Source organism: Pinus tabuliformis, chromosome 9, assembly GCF_031772625.1.
Source record: "Pinus tabuliformis cultivar Carrire ecotype Pingquan chromosome 9, CPIR1, whole genome shotgun sequence".
Taxonomy (NCBI): Eukaryota; Viridiplantae; Streptophyta; class Pinopsida; order Pinales; family Pinaceae; genus Pinus; species Pinus tabuliformis.
Window position 1 is genome coordinate 1,763,632,390 of NC_142307.1, and position 24,144 is coordinate 1,763,656,533.

Genomic DNA, 24,144 nt, shown 5'->3' on the forward strand with positions numbered 1-24,144 from the left:
CATTTCCTTCTGTGAAGGCATAATACTAACCAAAACTAATTTCAGTGAACTTACTATTAGTTTTTGGTAGCATCATAAGTGCTCTAGCCTTGAAAATTGGTGGAGAGGCTAAGGCACATGAGTTATAAAGAACGCAGAAATCGTTTGGTGAAATTCCACCCAGGTTGTATTTTATTAAAATAATTAATATTTTTAATGGATTTCCTAAGTCTAAACTTAGGGAAATTAAAATATTAATGGGTATTAACCAAAAGATGGGTTAGAATGATCTAGAAGGCGGATCAAGTCATGTTTTATTCTTAGCTGTTGATTGGAGACTTAATCTCGGTTGTTGAAGACTCAACAATAAAAGTATAAAATGGAGGCTTGGGGTTCATTTGGAAACACACACACAGAGAACGAATTGATCAAGAATTTGATTCATAGGGCAAGGTTTGCTAAGGATTTCGAATTAAGTGATCATTATGCAGTAGAGGGGCAGTGAGAATCTAGGAGAAGGACTTTTCAGAGAATACAGAAAGAGTGGCAGAGAGAGCCAGCAAAGCTAAAAATTTGTTTTTCACACAAAAGCCAGAACTACCAGAACATCTGGTAAAGTTGACGGAGAGAGAAGATGCCGAAAATGCCAGGAACAACCGGAACTGTCGGGAACTACCAGAATAGTTGGGAAATCTGATGCAGAGGGCAGAATATGGAACTTGCCGAAACTGCCGAGAATTTCTGGAACAGTTGGGAAAGCTGGTGTAAAGGGCAGAAGAGGTGACACAGAAATAGCTGAGGTTAGCTAGTCTTGAACTGAATCAACCGGAACTATGTCGGGTGAAGTGAGGTAAAACTCACTCAAATTTTCCCCTAGTATTTTCTCTGTAAAGGATTGCTAGATGAGAATCCCATATTTGTATTCAGATATTTCTCCTGCATAATAATAAACCCTGAGAACTGTTTTGCGGGGACTATTGTGTCCAAAAATAAGCGTGTCCTACGTATCTTGTTCTTTACTCTATTTTCTATTTCATGAGATCAAATATTTAATTAGTGTAGGTTGTAGAAGTAATTTGCTTCAATATTCGAAAGAATAACTTGGTTAATGTATGTTAACAATTAAGTAGGTGAAGTAGATTCAGATTTGCTGTAGTAGGGGTTCCTTCGAGTCTAGGAATTTTCACATGGTATCGAAGCATTGATTTTGAAACAGGAAGAGCAGATCTAATGCTGAGTAGTGAGGCCAAAAGTTTCACTTGGTAGCAATTCGAATTCCCTTGAAGGGATTACACAGTCCTTGCCAGAAGCAGATCCGAGGAAATCTCTCTCTGAGTGAGATGACAGAGAAGTACAATTTCTAGTTCGTGAGTTTGCAGAGGCAGAGGGAGTGACAGAGAGCCTTAGAGTAGTGCTTGAAGGGAACAATTTCTGTCAAGGAAGAAATCTGCTGGAAAAGAACAAAGACACATAAAAGGGTAATTTTCTCCTCAGAGAACTTTTTGCTAGAAAGTATTAATTTCTCACTTGCTGATCAACTGAGCAGTGCTAAGCAGTGACTAGAGGAGTCAGTTCGACTGTTGGGTAAAATGGCATCGCGTGGGCTCAGAGATCAGGATAGGTTGGAAGGTGCTTCCAAAAATGTCATATGGAAGACAAGAATCTTAGCTGTTCTGGAGGAATATGATCTTGAGGCCTATGTCAAATTTGTTGTAGTTGTTCCTGCTGACAATGATCAAAATAAGAAGTACAAGTCCGAGTAGGGGAAGACAAAGAGGCTCATTCTCGATGGAGTTCGAGATCATGTGGTCTCACTCTTGCAAGGAAAGGATACATCCCGAGAGATGTGAGAAGCCTTGTCGTCTTTGTATGAAGGCTCTTTTGAACAACAAAAGATGTGTTTAGAGCAGAAGTTGTAGCCAACTTTGATGCAGAAAGGAGAAGGGGTGAACCTCTATCTTCAGCATCTTCAGGACACTAGATACCAGCTTGATACAGTGGGGTCCACTCCTCAACCAACCGCGATGGTTAGGATAGCCCTTAATGGAGTCTCATATGAATGACAAGTTTTCATCCAAAGCATATTGGGCAGAGAAAAATTACCTTCATGGGAGGAGATGTGGGCAGCTCTTCAACAGGAGGAGTTAAGGAGGGACCTAGTGAAGGTCAACCTTAGTGGTAGTAGTGGGAGTTTCACAAAGAAAAAGGAGGAGGAGGAGAACGCAACTCTGGCATCGAAGGGATAGCAGAAGCCGAAGCGAAAGAAGGACATTTCGAAGGTGAAATGTTTCAGTTGTGGTGAGTTGGGCCACTATGCATCCCAATGTCCTTTGAAGAAAAAGGACAAGGATGATAAATATGATCCTAATGTTGCTTCAACAAAGATTGACGAGGATGAGTTTTCCATGAGTTCCCATGCACCTCCAAGAGGGAGATGGGGCGATATTGAGTTGTAGTCAGAAAGACTACATGTGGGTAGGATCCTTGAGGAGTCCACCTCTTGGATGAATTCCTTTCTACGAGAGCCCAAGATTCAGAAGTAGCGAGATGGACTTAGTGTCAAATGATGCAATTGAGTGTTTGGAGGAGAAATGCAATAGTTGGGGACCAAAGACTGATCAACAGAGAGCAAGGTTGGCAACAGTGCAGTTGGCAGAGTGCAGGAGCTAGCAGTAGCGCAGAAGATTCAGAGGGTCAGAATCAGCTGCAGTCAGATTCCAACATTCATTGTATTATGTTGAACACAGTTAAGTTCAACTAATCTTGGATGTTTTTCAGTTGTTTCTCTTAGCATCTGAGTTGCAGTACGGATGCAGTGTTAGTTGCTAAAGCACTTTCCTCGCTAAGAGGGAGTGTTAGTTTTTGGTAGCATTGGAAGTTCTCTAGCCTTTAAAATTGGTGTAGAGGCTAAGGCACACGAGTTCTAAAGAACCCACAAACATTTTGGTGAAATTCCACCTAGATTGTATTTTATTAAAATAATTAATATTTCTAATGGAGTTCCTAAGTCTAAACTTAAAGAAATTAAAATATTAATGGGTATTAATCAAAATATGGGTGAGAATGCTCTAGAAGGCAGATCAAGTCATGTTTTAATCTTAGCCGTTGATTAGAGACTTAATTTCGTCCATTGAAGAATCAATAGGAAAAGTATAAAATAGAGGCTTGGGGTTCATTTGGAAACACACACGGAGAGTGCGAATTGATCAAGAATTCAATTCCTAGGGCAGGGTTTTCTAAGGATTTCGAATTAAATGATCATTCTGCAGTAGAGGGGAAGTGAGAATCTGGGAGAAGGACTTTCCGGAGAGTACAAACAGAGCGGCAGAGAGAGTCAACAGAGGAGAAAATATATCTGTCACGTAGAAGCCAAAACTGTCGGGAACTGTCAAAACAGTCAGGAAAGCTGACGCAGAGGGCAGAAGCCGGAACTGCCGAAAACAACCGAAACTTCCAGGACTGCCAAAACAACTGGGAAAGCTGACGCAGAGGGCAGAAGCTGGAACTTCCGCGAACTGCCAGAATAGCCGGGAAAGCCGACACAAAGGGAAAAAAACCGGAACTATTGGGAACTGCCGGGAGAGTTGATATAGAGGGCAGAAGAGGTGACACAAAAATAGACGAGGTTAGTCAATCTTGTCTTTAAAATTGAAAAAGACAATAAAAAAATAATGATGACATGACATAAACAATATATACATTTGTAAAAAAATAAACGTGGAAATATTCTCCTTATAAAATTTGGTCCTCAATAATGTTCCCACATAAAAAAATAAAAATTCATATAATTGAAATGTATAATTTTAATAAAAAAATTTAAGTATATAATAAACTGTATTTTATATATCTATATTTATTAAAAAAAAAAACAAACAAAAATACTTAAAATAATAACTAATAAAATAAAAATTATTTTTTTGATATTTAAATATTTATAAATTATTTAATAATATTTAGATAAAAGGATGAATCCACACTTCCATGTCAGCCGGTTTATCGACCTGCAATCGGGATAAGGGTGGCCCCCGCGGTTGGCATCCGCACGGCGAGCCCATCCCGTTGTCATGTCCACGATGACGCAGCATACCGGAGAAGGACCCGACTTACTAGTCATCTGGTGATCCAACCATTCTTGAATAGTTCTCCAACGTTGCCTTATATCTCATACCCAACGCCGTACGTTTAATGCATTATTCAACGTATTCCTTGTGATGTCTCCTTTCAATGCACGTTGTATATCAACAACGCATTTTCCTTATTTCTCCAACACACCTTATAATTGCGGCATATTGTAATTTAGGGTTTTGAAGGCATTATTTCTACACCCTTCATCACATTGTAGAATGCCATCCAATGCACTACAATGATACGCTGCATTAAAATGTATCCATCAAAGCATTGCATTATTATCCTCCAACGCATTGCTTTAATTATTTTTCAATGCGTTGTTTTAATTGTGTTATTCTATGTATTTTTTCAACGGTCCCTTGAATTGTTTGTCAATGCTCATTGTTTCTCAACACCTTCATTAAACACTACAAAAAAAACTTACGAGACTAATAAGAAGTAAATGAAAGTTTAATATTTGTATTTGAAATAATTTAAAAAATATATTTACTTAGACCTTTTATCATTAATGAGAGTGAGCACTTTTGTCATATTAGTTTTATGCTTCTATCATTTTTTATTATGATTCATTTATGCCATTAACTCTTTAGGTTTTATCTCTAAAGACTCGTTCTTTGAAGTGAGAAGAGTGAAGCTTCAAACATGCATGATTTCATTTTAAACTTAATATGGTTTTAGAGAGCATGAGATTGAGGAATAATGCACATTCTTTGAGTTTTAGTCAATTAGGAAATGAAATGTATACAAGTTTTCTTGCTCAAGCCACTGCAATTGGACTTTGTAAAATAAACATACATGTTCTTCACTAGCCAATCTAATTCATTAATAAGTTACTAGCATTAGCTCCACCAGAAACTAAAAGAAACCTCGAAAAGATTCACAAATACAAGTAACAAAGATGTTTCCAATGCCTTCTCTTGAAACAAGTTTAATGCATAATGTGTATTTGAAGATCCACTCTTGAATTCATGACCTCATTCATGACCAAAGGCTTATGACAAATTAGGTCTTGCATCATCATCACATTCCTTCAAAGCAAAATAATATGCAATAGTAAAAAATAAAGTGCAAGATGTTGCATTAATTTGGAAAAAATATACTTTTGTTTGAAAACCAATTTAATATTCAGGCACATGAACCAACTTAATAACCAAAAAACATCATTGTAGAATGAAATCTCCAACAATGATGATGCAACTAGCATGACTTAAAAATGCTACAAAATGCTCATGAATGTTGAGGCTTGAAGATGCAAATCAGAGAATGAAAACCAAAGTAAAGAACAACCAACAACACAAAATGTTTGCCTATCATTTGCAATGCATACCATGGAGACCTAGGGCTTGAATTTTCTTGAATAAAACAATCACTACACAAACCTTAATGCATTCAATAGAATGAGAATGAAGATGAAGAAAGATGAGTATGTGTGATATGCATCATGAAAGCATGGGAAATCATAATGTTTTATGGCAGTGAGGTCATTGAAAAATCTAATCAATCATAGACATAACCATTGAAACCATAGAAAGCAGAGGGGGCCCCAAAATTCAAGTATTGGGCTAAATTTTTTTGGGTGTTGTTGTAACAACTACAACAGCTATGAGTTGCACTTTTTCCTCCAGGATTGTTGTCAGGTCCTTATTGTGCCATTATTTAGTTAGTGACTACAAATATATGTCCTACAACTCCATGCCTTTATCATCTTCGACGTCAAATTGCTCTAGAATATTTTCTTCCATTTCTAGATCTTCTGGATGATTCTGATTAGTGGAATGGATGTATTTGTCATTTGTGTTCTGGTGGAAGTTGACTGGTCTACCTCAGATCTCTCTCTTGTTGTTGTTCTGTCTTTTATAATTATCCATGTTCTGATAGTTGTTGTAGAATTGCAAACTGATTTTGCTCTTCCACATTTTTGGACAACATACTGGCCATACCTTTCTTCATTAATATTATTGTTTTTTTTTGGCAACTTGGTGAACCCTTCTTGATATTGAGTTGGGGATGTCATTGCACTAATTTGAGTGTGATCTTCTAGACACTCTTGGAACAAATTACCATATTCATAACATTTGTGGCAACTTAATATGATGTTTTCATAATAGATTGGTTGTTCCTAGATTTTGTCCTTGCTGCTTAAGAGTATGCTAGTTGGGGGTGGTTGCAAGAGATCTAGATAGGAACAGAGGTGCGCATAAGAGGTATATTAGTCATGTTTGGTGGTTTTATATATCATCACAAATTTTCTAATTGCATTTCCAGTTCCTTCTAGGATGTTGTAGTCCTAGTACTCTTGGGCGAGAGAATAAAGGCATATCCAAACTGGTGTCGAGGAGAAATACTCTTTCTTGGGGTTGAACTTTTGAACCTATAGTTTCATGAATAGACCCACTAAATCCATGAAATATGAGCCTCCCTAGAAGATTTTTTCCTTGTCGTCTATGTTGTTGAAGATTGTAGTGAAAAACCCTTTTAAGCATAGTTTAAGTTCTAGATCCCCTTTGAGCATCCAATTTTTTCTAATCCAACTTATCAACATCCTTTCTCATGGCCAAAGTCCGACAAATTGGCATATAGTGGCATGTAGCCACATATGTTCTATTTTCACTCCTATTTTCTTTGGAGCAATCTCTAATAAGGGATATTTTTTCATTTGCTATAAGGAGAAGCCTGCTGCATTTGTGGCAGAGGTTGTTTAATTATGAGGAGTTACAATGGAGGACTCGGGGACTTGCACATTGGCAAGGGTAGATTGTAGGGTTGTCTTTGTTGCTGATATCTTTTCATTATTTTTTGTTGTCGGTTGATTTGATCTGATAACTATGACATTTCAGAAAAAGTTTCTTAGTCCACTGCACCTCACCTCACCTCAAGGGGATGCCTTGACTCGAAATAAAAAGTGTGTAAAAAAAAAAAAAAAAAACTCAAAGCCTCCAAACTAGACCAAAAACTAATCCCTTATCTATTTAAAAATATTTAGCAATTAATAAAATTATAATTAATTTTTTATATTTTAAAATTTTATATTATGTATTTTATAATATATATATATATATATATAGATATATATATATATATATATATATATATATATATATCTATATATATATATATATATATATATATATATATATATATATATATATATATATATATATATATATATTATAAGTTAGTTACATACTCTTGTCGTCATGTAACATGATCGGATCTTGTTTTTTTTTCCTTTTAAAAATATACACAAATATTACTTTATCTTGAATATTTTTATCATTCTATTTCCTTTTTCTAAAAATATTTCTTCGCATTTCAATAAGGAGGATCCAATCATTCGACAAATTGGTGACCTAGAACGGTCATATTTCAGTTTTGTCATGATATTAATTATATATTTTCCAATTTGAATCTATACATATTTCAAATAATTAAAATAAAACAATATAAATTTATATTATTTAATATTTAAATAATAAAAATTAATATAATAATATAATTTTTTAATATTTTGTAAATATATTTTTGAATAATATAATCTATAAAATCTAGATATCAATGTAAGCTTTTGTTGATAATCCAATTAAAAATACTAAAACATCTTCAACGATACTATCAATTAAAAATACTGAAATAATTTAAGTACAGCTTCAACGATACCTTTTCTTAAATATCTTTTTAAAACTCTCTCCAATCGTATTAATTTTTGGGGTGCAGTAAAAATGGAGCATTGCTTAAACATGGTGGAGGGTAGACTTGACTTTCAAAAACAAACCCATGCAGTGCAGCACTCTCTCATTCCAATTCTTGAGGTGGTTGAGCTTCTCGCCTCGTGCAGGTACTATGGTTGAGAGTTGAGAGATCGCATAGGGGTTTTTGTTTTTGTTTTAATTATTAATTTTATTTTTTGTATGATGATGATGGTCGTGGTGGTTAACGTCCACTGAGACCAAACATTGGTTTATCGGACCTAAAGAAATAAATTATTTATTTTGATTTAAGATTTTATTCCTATGCTAAAAAATCTTGGAGAGAAGCCTCCGGAGCTCACTATAATTTTGACATTGTAAAAGGTTAGGAAGGTCAGTGTTTTTTATTTTATAAAGTTTATCATTTTATTTTTTATAAATTTGGTAGAATTTTCTTATTTTCGTGTTTATATGTCCATTATTCACCCCACTAGGAAGGGTAGCACAAGATTCGAACCCAAGATTTCAGGTTCAGTGAAACTTCATTCCACGACCATCCCCACTTGAGCTACCCGAAGTGGACTTTATAAAATTTATTTTTATTTTAATTATTAATTTTATTTTTTATTTTATATCTATATATATTTATATAAAAATATTATGAGCAAAATTATGGGTGGACAAAGTCATGGGTAGTTAAAACTTAAAATTAAAAAACTACGAATAATAAATTGACTATTTTATCTTATTTTATTTTAATTATTGCTATTATTATTTTTTTATGTAATTTGATCTAGTCAAAATGTTCACAGAACAAGACATTACAACATTTTTACCACAGTGAATTAGAGAACACCTCGTAAAAATATATTTTAATTTTAGATTTTATTAAATGTTAAAAAAATAAAACATTTTGAATTATTTATTTATTTATTTTAAATCCTTGTCACACTCTGTAAGACATTCCAACTCAGATATGGACATGCACTTCCGTGAAAGGGGGTGCCCTTGCAGCGAGGCAGAGGCAGAGGTAGATCCCTCTTTCCACCTTGGCACGGTTTGGGCTTGGACCGATTTAATGCCAACATCCCTCATCGTTATTAGAGCATGGTGGTGGAGCTGTAATTTATGGATGTCCGCAATAGGTGACAATGCTTGGGCTCTACGAAACATGCTTGGTCGCTATCTTTAGGATCATGAGGAGAGCTCGTTGGTGCTCGAGGCTCACCTCCTCAACTTCGATTACTACTAGGGCAACGCTAAAGCTGCGATGAAGGAAATGGCTGGTGCTTTGGGCTTCTAGTTACATTCATTTACCACCTCTATCTCTACCTCATCCTCTCAAAGTCTCGCAACTACTATGGAGCACGACACTACCCTCTTGACACAATGCAACAATCACACCTAAGCATGGGCCCACCTCCTACCCAAGACATCCCCTCCACGTCAGCAAAACTGGTTAGCAACTTGAGCGCAAGCATTACTCCTAAGTCCAACAGTAATGATTACTATGGTCCAACACCAATTCTGGAATAGGTATCAGAGCAGAATGTGAATCAGCAAATGGACCCGAACATGTTTTGTAAAACCACCTAGATATCAATGTTGTCTTTCCTGTGTTCTTCTTTACTTGGTGCTCTATACTTAGAATGTAGGATTGTTGGTTGCAATCCATCTTTCTTCCTCCAACCATCTTCTTCTTACTATTATGCACTTGGTTTCCAGGTTCAGATATCTATGATTTATGCTTTTTTCTTTTTATTTTTTCTCTTTTGTTCCGATAAACATATTGTCCGATCTGAACGGGAATCAATTTCTAATTTATCAGAATATATAAATCCACTATATAGATAGGTAGATCTCGATCCTGTTTATGAGTTAACGAAAATGTGCAAAAGCTCTATTGGCTTCTGCCATTCTATGAGTCTCTTCCTTTTTGCGTATAGCATTGCCATTCCCTCTAGAAGCATCCATTAATTTGTGACTCAATTTGAAATTCATATTTCGACCCGGACGTTTTCGAGATGCCCCTAATAACCAACGAATGGCAAGTACTTTTCCTTGGGTTGATCTTATCTCAGTGGGAACTCGATAAGTCGATCCACCCACACGTCTTGCTTTTACTGTTACATTGGGAGTTACTCTACGTATTGCTTGGCGTCGAACAGATAGTGGATTTTTATCCGTCTTTTGTTGAATCTTTTTGATGGCTCGATAAAGAATTCGATAAGCCAATGATTTTTTTCCGTTTTTAATAATTTTTTAGAAGGTTTGGCATCTTTTTGTCTCATACCTTTTTGGCTTCCATGATTAAGCTAAATGCTATGATGTTTTGACAAAATCACTACCATAATATACCCTATATAAATTTCATATAATAAAAAATTCTCTCACTCTAAAAAAAACAAAACAACTTTAAAATTTAAATTATTATCATTATCATAAATTCTTTATAAATAATTTCTACTTACCTATAAAATTTTGTATATTTATCCAAACAAACAAAAAAAAATGTATTCTCACACTTCAATTAAATATAATCCCATAGAGATTTACTTAATCCAAACAAACAGAAAGATCTTCGATTCTCACACTTCATCTAAATATGATCCCATAAGGATTCCACTTAAGTATAAATGGGATTATTCACAATATACAATCTCACACTTTATGTGTGCCCGACATAAATATATCCTACTTATCCAATCATAAAAATCTCACACTGCATACATTCCCACGTTAAATCAATAACATAATCCACCCTTTCTATTATAAAATCCATAACATAACAAGAATAACATCGGCAATTCTAGACGAGGCGTGACTAGTCCCATAGTTGTTTCCACTCCCTTGTGAGACCACCAACACTTTAATTATTCATTATATCCATTGACGCGAGGCAACACAAGCAGATTGTGATGCAATTTTTGCATTTCTTGAACAAAAGACTCCAAATTACTATAAGAAGATCCTTCTTTGTCGACACTTATTTTAGCAACCTTACACAGTGCCTTGGCTCTCGCTCTCATGTTCTTTCCTTCTTCCTCTACCAAAAGCTTGGTGACAGCTCTTCATACTTCCCCTTCATCTGGAATTCCGCTCACATCCAAATATATCTGTATGCCTATCCCCAAACGTTCTACCAGGAGCTTAGAGTTAAAGGGTTGTTCTGCAAACATGGGCCACGTGACCATGGGGACTCCCACGCTGATACTCTCCAACATAGAATTCCACTCGCAATGGCTCAAGAAAGCACCTACTGAAAGATGTGAAAGAATCAAGCGCTGAGGTGCCCAACCCCATATGATCAACCCCCTCTCTCTTGTCCTCTCTTCGAATCCCTCCGACAGCCCCACCTCCATCTGTTTAGAGCCTTTCACATCTGTGTGACAAGGACATCTGATGGCCCACACGAAGGCCTGCCCGCTACTCTCCAACCCCGAAGCTAGCACACAAATTTGGTTTTCATTCAAGAAAAACAGGCTCCCTAAGCACACGAATACCACCGAATTCGGACGCCGGGAATCTAGCCATCACAAGCACTCATCCTTGACGATATCCATCGCCTTGTCGCGGCTTCGAATTTTCTGGTGATCTATCCCCCTCTGGCTTATAGCAACGGGAGGAAGTAGGGGACCAATGTTCCACACAGGTTTCCCGGTGAGGCTCCCAATGTAATCGATCACCCGGGATTCCAACTCGTAAAACATATTAATAATTATGCCTAGCCCCTCCAAGCTCCTGTTAAGCTCCTCCCGAAGAAAATTCCAGAGCGGATGAGATTCCGGATCACGCCACGATACCATCAAGTCGGACCTGCGGAGCTTAAGCCCGAAAATGAGCTCCGATACATCAAAGAACTCGTCGTCGTCGTACGACATTCGGTTAAAGACAGAGTGCATGAGAGACAACGCGAACGCCCCACACGTGTAGAAAACCACGGTGGGGATCCCAAGGTTGGCACCTGCACGGCGAGCCCATCATGTTGTCATGTCCACGATGATGCAGCATACCGGAGAAGTACCCGAATTAATATTCATCTGTTGATCCAACCATTCTTGAAACACGATCGCCAGCTTTCTATACTTAGTTTATTTTTCAACTCTCTAAGTATTATCTTCCGTTAATACAATGGAACATTCATACAACATTCATTATCATCATCATTTTAACATAAGTGCATAGCAGATATAAATCAGGAGGGGAAACTCCCTGCAATATGAGTATGCTCGAATAATAATGATAATATCAGTTCTTTCCACATAAACTTACAATGGAGAGGAACCCCCAGATTCCCACTCTCAAATCTGCAAATTTACACTTCGGCCTGCACCACCGTGCAACCTTGCCTTTTCACCGAACAGAGGTCCCCACATACAACCTCCACTATTTCACCGTTTACTATTTCATTCGATCCACGCTCGTCGTTTGGTTGTCATTGTGTAGTGCTACCCAGTAGTGTTGCCCACCCAGTGCACACCCACATCTCGTCCGCACCGTGCCACCCAACTCCACACTCAACCGTTCAACTCGTTGCATCATCGCACCGGACGCTCCACCGTTCACCAGCTCGTTGTGTCACCCTACTCGCAGGTCACCCAACTCACGGGTCACCCAACTCATGGGTCACCCAATTCATCCTCAGGCATGCCCACCTGCTCGTCGTTCACACCGCCTAACACACCAACTTTGTGGTCGCCTCGACTCGTTGTGCCAACCACCGCACGCGGTATGCCTTGCTCGTCACACCAACCACCTTTCCACAGTTGCTTCAACTTGTCGCACCAACCACCTAGTTTTCCCAACTCATTGCACTTCCATTCAACTGACCCGGGAACCCTTCACCCGAACTTGTCTCACTCGGCCGAGTCACCAAGTGATCCGTTCACCATTCAGCTGTCTGCCCGTTACAGCAGCTTGTCGCACCTCCGAGTGCGCTCGTTCACCATTCAGCTTTGCTCCCGTTGCGGCAACTCATCCCACCTCTAAGTGCGCCCACTCGTCGTTCAACACGCGCCCAACCTGCGATTGCCTCCGCTGCCTGACTTATGGTTCTACCCGCCGCCCGACCTACGACCCAACCCGCCAACTCATCCACTGCAACCCGAACGACCTGTGACTTCACCCAATATGCGATCTTGACCTTGGCTCCATGCTTCGGCCCTAAGACTCCGCCTGCACTTCGCCCTCCGTTTCAGACAACCAAGTAGCTCGCACCACTAGCTCGCCTAAACACTTGGAAGATTTGCGTTATGTTTTCTCCCACCATTCCTCCGCTTGGTTTATATGGCGTTCAACCTTTCGGTTGGGGCTTCGACTCACCAAGCCGACCCACTGTTCAATTGAACCGCTCCTCCTTCACGTCGTCCCATGGTGTGGGCACCCATACATGGGACCACCCTCCATATAAGTTCGCCACCACTTCCACACTTAGCCATTTTTGCGATGACTCTTTGTGTGGTCGTTTCCTTTGTTCGACTAGCTCGTCGCACCGTGCGGGCGCGCCCATGACTCGCCGGTTGAACCGCCCAACTCATCGCTCGTCCGTCGTGCGTCCTCGCCGACTCTTCGCATCGCAACAATGACTCGGGGACCTTATAGACACGGACCCGGGCACGTCTGAGGCTCGCAGAGGTAGGAAAATAGTGGAAAGACTTATCAGTGAAGCGACAAAGGCATACCGTGAGGGCACAAATGAAGGTATCCACAAAATTCTAGAGGAATGGGAAGATGAAGTCAAATAGGAAAGCGAAACAGACACAAAAATGGAGGACTGGAGGACCCTTGTCCCAGACCCTAGCAACACTAGAGGTAGGATCACTCAATTCACACAGACCTTATACCTGTATTGGCTGATGAAAATCCTGTTAGGCAAGGCTATGGAGCATATCTCGGTGGGCATGGCTATCACAGTTCAAGGACAGCCGAATTATAAACAGAAATTTCAGAAGTTATAGTTTCAACTGCACAAGAAGGATGTTAGACTTGGCAGAATTGAGAGGCACATCACATGTCTGTTGGAACAGACCAAGTAGCCAAGATCGAACGCCAAAGACCCAGCAACAGTAGAATCGACTTCGGCTGAACAGAATGACTAGATAATCTCTCTTGTTAGTTTTGTTTATATATGTGAATAGCTTTTACATTTCCTTATGCAAACATATGTATAGGTAGATATCTAGAGTTTGGACATGATTCTAAGACTTATATAGCTTGGGTAGAAAAATTGAAACTCTTTTGTTACTGGATGGCATACAATGCAGATAGGTGGCCAACAGACTTGGTTTCCCATTGGGCAAGTTGAGGCCACCTAACCAATCTATGTGGTGTAAATTTGCTTTATAAACTAATGAAAAAGGAGGATCTACCAAGCTTAACAAAAATTAATTAATTAAAATAAAATAAAATAAAAAATTATTTTATTCATAAATATAATAAAATAATGTTTATAAATTTATGTTAGATATTTTAAAAATATGTATCTCTTATAACTAGTACAACCACATTAAAAATATTAATGTTGTTGAAGTAGCCTAAGGCTTCATAAATATAACAAAAAAATGCCTTAAGAATGTACACATTTACCTAATTAACCATGTATAAATTGATTATGGGTCAACTTTAACTTGAGAAAAAAAAGGAATTACACATCTTATTGTAAAATGGACCATTTTGCTAAATAAAATTTGCTTATTTATTAATTTCTCCATCTAATTAGAATATGAATTTATTAGAATTGGAATAATCTCAAATCCCTAGGAAATTGGTGGGTGGGGAAGCCACTGACCATTTTGCTAAATAAAATTTGTTTATTTATTAATTTCTCCATCTAATTAGAATATGAACATATTAGAATTGGAATAATCTCAAATCCCCAAAAAATTGGTGGGCACGTGGCACAAATATAATTTATTAAATTTATTAAAGGTCAATGCAACCAAACAAACTCTGTAACACACTACAACCCTTGATAAACATTAAGACTAAGCATATGTTGAGCATATTCCCTTGAGAATCAATCTAAAGAGTCACTTAAACAAATAAAAAAATAAATCAACAAATCTTCATCCACTTTAAGTTGAAATCTTCATCAAAATTTTTTTTTATGTTGTTAATTTTTTTAAATAAAATTTATTTAAATAAAAAAATTATTATACAATATTTTTTATATAAAATAAAAAATCAGGGGATCAATGTTCCATACATGGTTCCCCGTGAGGCTCCCAATGTAATCGATCGCTCGGATTTCCAACCGGTAAAACGTATTAATAATTATGCCCAGTCCCTCCAAGCTCCCGTTAAGCTCCTCCCGTAGAAAATTCCAGAGCGGATGAGATTCCGGATCACGCCACAATACCGTCAAGTCGGACCTGCGGAGCTTAAGCCCGAAGATGAGCTCCGATACATCAAAGAACTCGTCGTCGTCGTACGAGGTGCGGTTAAGGACGGAGTGTTATAGACAATTTTGTGCCTTACAGCAACAAGCATGAATTGTCAATAATCCAAGGGATCCAAAGTTCCCTAAACATGATGTTCCTACCCCTAGAGGAACAAGGTCAGCAAACCAACAGCTCTCAGATCAGTTCTCCACCTGAAAACACTCAAAAACAAGCAATCCTGAAATCAAAGCAGGTGCTCCACTAGGTTTCTGCGCTGAAACTCAGTTGCTCCATGGTGTACCTGCGTTGCAAAGCAAGTGGGACAAAGGCCACCTGCGCTGAGCGGGATGGGACAAGTGGCACAATGAATCATTGCTTTGGAATCTTCCAAAAATGACACTTGGATCAGGTATTTCGCCTTGTGATGAGTCAGAGGCTCTGTTTCTCCAAGTGGAAGCAAAGCTCTCCAAGTGGACTCAAGAACTGAAGATCAACTAAAGATTAATTGAAGAGAGAGAGGACACAAGGCAGCTACACATCAGTTGCAAGCTGACTCATCCCTTCTCAATTCATCTATATATTGAGCTCTCTCCTATGAGCTCAAGGGGGCTGGAATTTTGTGCAAAGTAATGATATGCTGTTGGTTTCACTATTGAGCTATTGGGTGATTGTTTGAGAGAGGTGAAGAAGAGCAATTCTTTCTGCTGGGAGGTGTTGCTGGGTTGGAGCCTTCAATGGTTGTAATACTCTCAGAACCTTTACTTATTCATTAATAAAAGCTATTGAGGTTCTTCTATGTGCTCTTGTTTCAATAATATATTGTGATGATTGCATGTTTGGTTTACACTAATCCATGAACCAGTTATGATTGCATGCCTCTTGTAGTTTCCTTCTTTGTCATTTTGCAGGACCTCATTGTAGCTGGGCAAGCAAAAGAACAAGGAGCTAGGAGCAAGCGGCCAAAGAGAAGAGTTTGGATTCGACATTAAGCGCAAGGCAACGATTAGTGCATTTCTCCATTCTCTTTTGCTTTCATAAAGAAGTAAACCTTGAGTAGTTTGTTTTACAGTTGTTGCTAAGGAACTATCACCCTTAGAGTGGGATAGGATCATCCGAGTCGGATACTTTTCCCTACAACAAACTGGCGACTCCGCTGGGGATCGTATCCGTTTGATTGTGTTTGTAGTATTTTGCTATTCATTTCCTGAACAAAAGAGTACCGAATTGAAAAGCTTTTGACTATATCAAAAGCGAAGTAGAGGGCAGCTACTCTGGCTCATTTCTGAGCAAGTTCATGATTTGAAGAGCTGATCTACAAGGATCCTTGTAAGCTCTCAGTGATAGCTTTGCACCTTCCTAATCATCCCTTTGAGTGTGTTTGACTGATTGTTTCTGATTTGAGCAAAAACCGTGCATTTTTTAGAAAATTATGACCCGGAAACTGTGAAAACGCAATTCTCGTTTTCCAAAGCAGGTAGTACACAGGCTACCTGCTTTGCAATGCAGGTCCCGAAGGGGCTACCTGCACTGAGAGCCAGATTGGCTGTGCAGCACCTACGTTGGCCCAAATTTTCCTTGTGCATTTGGGGTTTCCTCCCTTTCTCTTGCCTGTTTTCACCATTGATTTGGCTGTCAGTTACCAGTCTTGCACCTGTTCTGAAACCATTATTACTTGCCATCATTCTGCCTCTGTTATATAACGAAATTGTACTTGTTCTTTGTATTTCTTACTCATTTACAATTTCCCATAACGAAAAGTAAACTAGTCTTGCTTTTGGCCTCTTAGATCTGAACCTGTGTTAGGCATTTTGCTGATCTAAAGAGTTAGCTTGTTTGTTGTCCATAGCTGATTAGTCATTTTACTTTCGTCATTATGGTTTGATTTCATGCATTTCCAGTGATTAAGCAAGTAAATCTTAAGGTGTCTTTTGATTTTGGACAAGCTTGTTTACTTTCGCTTTAAATCGAAATCAAAGTTATATAACCACTTTCTTTTTGTAACCCATCCACATTAAGAAAGGGAAAAGAAAATACATGCATTGTGCATTTTGCATTTGACTGTTTGCTTGACGATTTAGGAAAAATTTGCATTTTAGTGTGTGCTCTATGATCTGTGTGAAAAGATTTGCCTTTCTTTTCCCTCAGTAGTTAAGGTTTTCAAAGTTGAAAGATTGAAAAGTTTGCTTCTCATCTTAGACTGCATTCAGGAATTTGTTATATACATCTCGTGGTGATCCTTAAAGGCAAACTGCTAAGCAAGATCAACATTAAAATAAATCCAATTTACATAACAACGCTTTGTAACATAACGCAAACACATAGAGGTCTAGGTAGAGACGTGTTCCGGCGTCGTTAAACATAGTGACTGTCGATTTCTACGAAGGTGGGTGATTCCTCCCGAGAGTCGGTGGCACTAATACGGACTTGTGCTCCCACGTACCGTCGCGTATATATTGGGAGACCCCTATAGGCAATTATCCTTTATCCATAGGAAGCCATGTCGACCGCCCTACTGATCGCGATGCAGTGAACACAGCATTCACGAAGATCGACCACCCGTACCGTAAAACATATTCTGTGGTTTCGCGAAAAGTTTGGCACACCCTCTGCCTAGAACTCCAGAGAAGTTTCTTTTGGCCTTTTTCAAACTCTATAACTAAAAAAGTCCATCCGAGAATTTGTCACTTCGGGCTCGTTAAAATATCGAAGGCGACTAGAGTCATCTTTAGCTTTTTCTCGACTCTTAAAACATGAAAAAGCAAGTTTGTGTCTAAAAGCGTCGTTAATAAAATTTATTTTAAACGGAACATAATCACCTGTTATTCCCACGTTGATCTTTCAGTTGAAAAGTATGGAGCCCACCAACCAAGGAAGTAACCTTGGTGGAAGTCCAAATCCCTTCTCCTCTTGGGGAGATGTTGGTGCGCCTCATATGGCAACATTGTCACTTCCAGGTTTGACAATTGGCCTACCTGTATGGCTCTTTTCAACTAATGTAGTCCAGATCGCCACTAATCCTGAGCAGTCGAATCAACAGTCAGAATGGTCTAGAGCTACCCACCAGCCTTCCACTTCTTACAATTCTTCCTCTGATCCTTCATCTTCACAAGGTAGAGCCGGCAAAAGTCAGCCTCCCATGGAGAAGAAGGAAAAGAAGAAGAGAGAAAAGAAGCAGAAGGGGCCTATGGCGAAGGCGACTAGGGGCAAGCAAAAGACAACTGACAAAAACCCACACACTGCACCGACCGGGCCTAAATCGCCATGTGTCATTTGCAAAGGGGCCCACTTCCATCGTGATTGTCCCTGTATTCCCCGGATACTAAGGGACTGGTCCCCAAGGTTGCACAATCCGGTAGCATCAACCTCTGGTAGTCATGTTGATTGCAGTCCGTCAACTAGCGAGAGTGAAGGACGAAGAGGGAGACCAAGATCACCCTGTATATTGTGCGAAGGCGATCACGCCATCCACCGATGTCCATTCTTAGATGAGGCAAAGAGAGTTTTGGAAGATCGTCCGGTTTCACCGTTACGACTTCCTCCTGGATACCAAAAACTCGCGCCTAATCCCTCGATAGTTGAAAATCCAGCTGACCCGCTCAAGTGGTCAGCTGAAGTGTTGGTCATTGAGAATGAACCTACTGAATCCAGACCAGACGAAAGTCTAAAGGTCGAAACGGCAGTTGACCCGGTTCTTCCTTCAGAGGTTTCATCATCCAATGACTCCGTCATTGAAGACCCATCTTCAAATGACGCCCTCACTGAAGAGGATAAAGATGACACCGTCCATATCCTTTTCATCAACACAGACTCTGATGAGCATTAGGGCAATGCGCCCATTCCTTTATCGCAGGAAGGAACATCGTCAAGGTCGTATCCGGCCGTATATTCGGTCCCACCACCAAGCAACCTAGTTGTATCCTTTGATTGGAATCAACTAGGCAGACCCCGGTTACCAGCCAATATCCCATTCAGAATCATAGTCCAAATCTACAGAATGGTGATGGCTGGAACTATCATTGATGAAGGGGCATCTGTGAGTATCCTTTCCTCTGTTGCTTGGAAAGCACTGGGTTACCCGGCGCTTTTACCTGAGATGAGAAATCTATCAGGTTTTGATAAAGGAACCAGTCACCCGTTAGGGATTCTCCCCAATGTTCCAATTACATTGAAAGGGAAGACAGTTCATATGAACATCATGGTCGTCCAAGGACCCTTGGTTTATAACTTACTCCTTGGACGAGACTATATATATTGCATGGAGGCAATAGTGTCCTCACTCTTTAGAGTCATGTGTTTTCCGCACGAAGGAAGAATGGTCAAGCTCGTAGACCAACTTTCATTTCCAGGATCACGCATTGCAAATAGTCAAATACCCTCCCTTAACGGTCTATTCACTCAAGGAATGCCACCGCCCCCGGTTCTACTTCCCGATGAATGCGAGTAATTCGAGAAGAAAAGGACTGGGACCCAGGGGGCATGCACCCTGGCCTGCCTCGGGCAGAGAAAACCTTAGGTATAAAGTTAATTTCCGCAGAAGAATGGACTAGTCCGTACCCCGTCCGAAAAAGGAAGAGAGGGTTGTTCTAGGATAAAATTCTTTTGTCAAAGTTATGTTGAAGCAGAAGAATCGCTCCCTTTGTCTAAAGAAGTGGGCTCTCCTAAGGAGGGGATCTATTTGTGGCAGCAAGAAGGCACCATCTTTGAATGTCAAGCCTTACCCATTAAAACAATATGTTTTGAAAGAGAGTAGGGGCAGTCTTTAAAGAAAGAGAGGAAATTGCTGTAACAAGTAGTCACCATCCTTAACAACCTAATGATAGACATCGCCGAAAAGAGAGTTTAGTTTGCGGCAGCAAACAAAGCCATTTTTCGGATAATAAGTAAGAGGACAGAATCTCGAAATTATACTTTATACCTGGGGGCATGCAAACCTTTTGGAGTGCAAGCACGGGACGACTATTTATTTTTTAAAATTTTTAGGTCCTCCCTTTAAACCTATAGGTCTAACCCGTTAAACTCGTAGGATTAGCCGTTTCCAGCTTGCATAAAGAAAGGATGAAGGGCAAAAGTTAAAACCTGCCAAATTGGAGTAATTAGTGAGGTATCGCTCCTTAAATAAGATTACCTCACCTAAGGCATTCCTTGTATTAAGACTGGTATAAATTGAGTAGTTTTAGCAATGTTCATGCTCGTTAAAAAATAAACGCAAGAATCGAGCAGTTTTTGTGTAGAGTTCATGCTCGTTAAAAAATAAACATAATTTGTGAGCAATCTTTCCCTAGCAGTTCAAGCTCATCCAGAAAAAATGAACCGGTAAACAACCTCGAGAAATGTAACCTTTGAAAGCCATATTAAAAGCCCTTGGTCGTGTTTATATGCCATCACCTCCATCCGTTCATTTGGCCAATCGTTCACCTCCATATGTTTGTTTACCCATTTTGAGGAACAGCTGCGAAGAGTGATTTCACTTAGCCATCCTTGTGACACTGCCGTGATTGGAGAATTCCAACCCGTACCTGGAATCTGCTGCTATCCATGTTTATCACTCGTTCCTCAAAAGACGAGTCTTCTTTGAGCTCTTTTCACTGACTCGTAAAATATGAAAAGTTTGCCGAGTTTTGGCCTTCCAGCTCGTTAAAAGGACCGGAAGAGCTATCCCTCCTCTAGATTTTAATCTTTTTGGACCTGAGGGATTATTACACAAAAAGATCAAGCGCTTGTTTTGTTCGGCTCGTTAAAGAAATCGAAAATTCATCCCTTCTGTATTGTTTTATACTTTTTCGGACTTAAGGGATTAGAAGACGAAAAAGGAATTTTGGAGTTAACTTTTCGTATCTTTTCAGACTCTCTAAAAATGAAAAGGACCGAGTTTTCCTTGTCGTTAGACTCGTTAAAATGATTAAATAGCGACAAACTTGTCTTTAGACGAGAACGAGTTTCTCTATCGCTAGGCTCGTTAAAATATAGCGATGGGCTTGCCCGAAGGGAAGGTTATAGAACAAGCATATGTTATCCTCCTCAAGCTTGACAAAAATAAAGAGGTACTGGTCAGCAATGACTGGGGAAAAATTGGGAGAACCTCACAGCATTAATGGTAGCAAGTCGCTCTTGAACATGACACTTTGTCCTCCGTATCACATCGGGTTGGGTTGTTTCATTCACCGGTCTCATAACCATGGTCCTCGCCACACCATCCGCAATTGGGGTAATGCTACCAATCCATCACATCAGTGTCATTATATGTTCAAGAGATGTGGTTCTGCAAAGAGTCAACCGTGTTCCACCCACTGCCATACATTATCCTTCATCCACTTCATGACCACCACCCTGAATCATACATCACAGTTTGTTTTCACCTCATCACAATCACTAGCTCCATTCCGTGTCACTGATGTGGGATTCATTAAGGCCCTCCTTTGACGGATCACCCCTTGTCGACATCAGCTCATTATCCAAGGAGTTGATCTAGGAACACCCCCCTCAGTACTTTGAAGCTTGCATGCCTCAATGGCAAGTTTCTCACTTCCGGCGACAGGTATACATCAATGACCTTCGACCAGAAGATTTTGCATGGTGGTCGACGCCAAGTCCTTTATTCCCACCATGTGGATTGTACTGCCGTACCTTGAGGGTCATCATCCTTATCGGTGATTCCTCTCGCGCTTGTTAACGGTTTACATCATTGACCGGTAATCAAGCGATGTCTTTCCATGTTCGACTTCAAGAAATTCTCACATGGATCGACTTGTACATCGAGTGAAGATTGGAAGAGATTGAAGACCCCAGATCTAGTTTCATCCATCCGGGCTGTGATATATATTCAGGACATAAAGACATTTGATATGTACATCTTTACAGCAGATGATCATCCTTCTCAAAGGATGATAATTTCAGCAGAGAATTATCAGTCTACAATCAGACGATCGTCTGTTCTATGTACCAAAATGTATTTATAAAGCTGAGCATGGGAATGCCCACCTCAGCTAGATAATGAAAATGTATGAAAAATAATGTATTGTATTGTATCTTATTACAGGACACTTCTCAGCAGATTGAATGAACTTCGGATCCTCTCAATAAAGCATTTCACCCGATAAACGACCTCATACTTTAGGGGGCATCTGTTATAGACAATTTTGTGCCTTACAGCAACAAGCATGAATTGTCAATAATCCAAGGGATCGAAAGTTCCCTAAACATGATGTTCCTACCCCTAGAGGAACAAGGTCAGCAAACCAACAGCTCTCAGATCAGTTCTCCACCTGAAAACACTCAAAAACAAGCAATCCTGAAATCAAAGCAGGTGCTCCACTAGGTTTCTGCGCTGAAACTCAGTTGCTCCATGGTGTACCTACGTTGCAAAGCAAGTGGGACAAAGGCCACCTGCGCTGAGCGGGATGGGACAAGTGGCACAATGAATCATTGCTTTGGAATCTTCCAAAAATGACACTTGGATCAGGTATTTCACCTTGTGATGAGTCAGAGGCTCTGTTTCTCCAAGTGGAAGCAAAGTTCTCCAAGTGGACTCAAGAACTGAAGATCAACTAAAGATTAACTGAAGAGAGAGAGGACACAAGGCAGCTACACATCAGTTGCAAGCTGACTCATCCCTTCTCAATTCATCTATATATTGAGCTCTCTCCTATGAGCTCAAGGGGGCTGGAATTTTGTGCAAAGTAATGATATGCTGTTGGTTTCACTATTGAGCTATTGGGTGATTGTTTGAGAGAGGTGAAGAAGAGCAATTCTTTCTGCTGGGAGGTGTTGCTGGGTTGGAGCCTTCAATGGTTGTAATACTCTCAGAACCTTTACTTATTCATTAATAAAAGCTATTGAGGTTCTTCTATGTGCTCTTATTTCAATAATATATTGTGATGATTGCATGTTTGGTTTACACTAATCCATGAACCAGTTATGATTGCATGCCTCTTGTAGTTTCCTTCTTTGTCATTTTGCAGGACCTCATTGTAGCTGGGCAAGCAAAAGAACAAGGATCTAGGAGCAAGCGGCCAAAGAGAAGAGTTTGGATTCGACATTAAGCGCAAGGCAACGGTTAGTGCATTTCTCCATTCTCTTTTGCTTTCATAAAGAAGTAAACCTTAAGTAGTTTGTTTTACAGTTGTTGCTAAGGAACTATCACCCTTAGAGTGGGATAGGGTCATCCGAGTCGGATACTTTTCCCTACAACACAGAGTGCATGAGAGACAACGCGAACTCGCCGCACGTGTAGAAAGCCACGCTGGGATCCCGCGGTTGGCACCCGCACGGTGAGCCCATCCCGTTGTCATGTCCACGATGATGTAGCACACCGGAGAAGAACCAACCATCTGTTGATCCAACCATTCTTGAAACGTGGCCGCCAGCTTGTGCGAGGAAGCAAAGAGCAATGGGGCGACGTGCATGGGGACGTTGTCTGCGCTGTTGGTTCCCGGGGGCACCCCTTCGATAGGAGGCAAAGGAATAGGTACCAGCCGGATGTCCATATTCGAACCCTTCTTACTAGTCATCTGGTGATCCAACCATTCTTGAATAGTTCTCCAACGTTGCCTTATATCTCATTCCCAACGCCGTTTAATGCATTATTCAACATATTGTTGGGGATTTTTCTGATAAAATCCCAAAAACAAACAAAAACTAAACACACAGAGGCAATGCTCTGTTTCTCTCCATAGGATCTTTTTGCACAGGGAAGATTTTAAAAAAAAATTACTGAAGAACAGAGTATTTCACCACCATAAAAAGATTTCTATTCATTAAAACAAAATTTCTGATACAAACTTCATCCTCTTTGCTGAGAGGGATTCACCAAAAATACATTTAACAAAACTCTGTCTCCACCTGAGAATTTACTGTGCTGGGTTTACTGCTGTAAAACCCCTTTTTACTTTACTGATGTAAAACTATTTTACTCATACTGCTGTAAAAAAAAATTTACATATGCAGTAAACTTTTACATTACATTCACAATTTCA

At 39.6% G+C, this 24,144-nt stretch overlaps 1 protein-coding gene across 1 annotated transcript; it reads right to left on the reverse strand.

Annotated features, from left to right (window-relative positions):
* Positions 1 to 11,326: 11,326 nt before the first annotated feature.
* On the reverse strand, positions 11,327 to 23,655 carry LOC149155835 (scopoletin glucosyltransferase-like). The gene is made up of 2 exons (XM_089444544.1): positions 23,388 to 23,655; positions 11,327 to 11,757 (listed from the first exon to the last, which is right to left on the reverse strand). Exons 1-2 carry the CDS (start codon positions 23,653 to 23,655, stop codon positions 11,327 to 11,329), a joined length of 699 nt encoding a protein of 232 aa, XP_089300670.1.
* Positions 23,656 to 24,144: the final 489 nt, after the last annotated feature.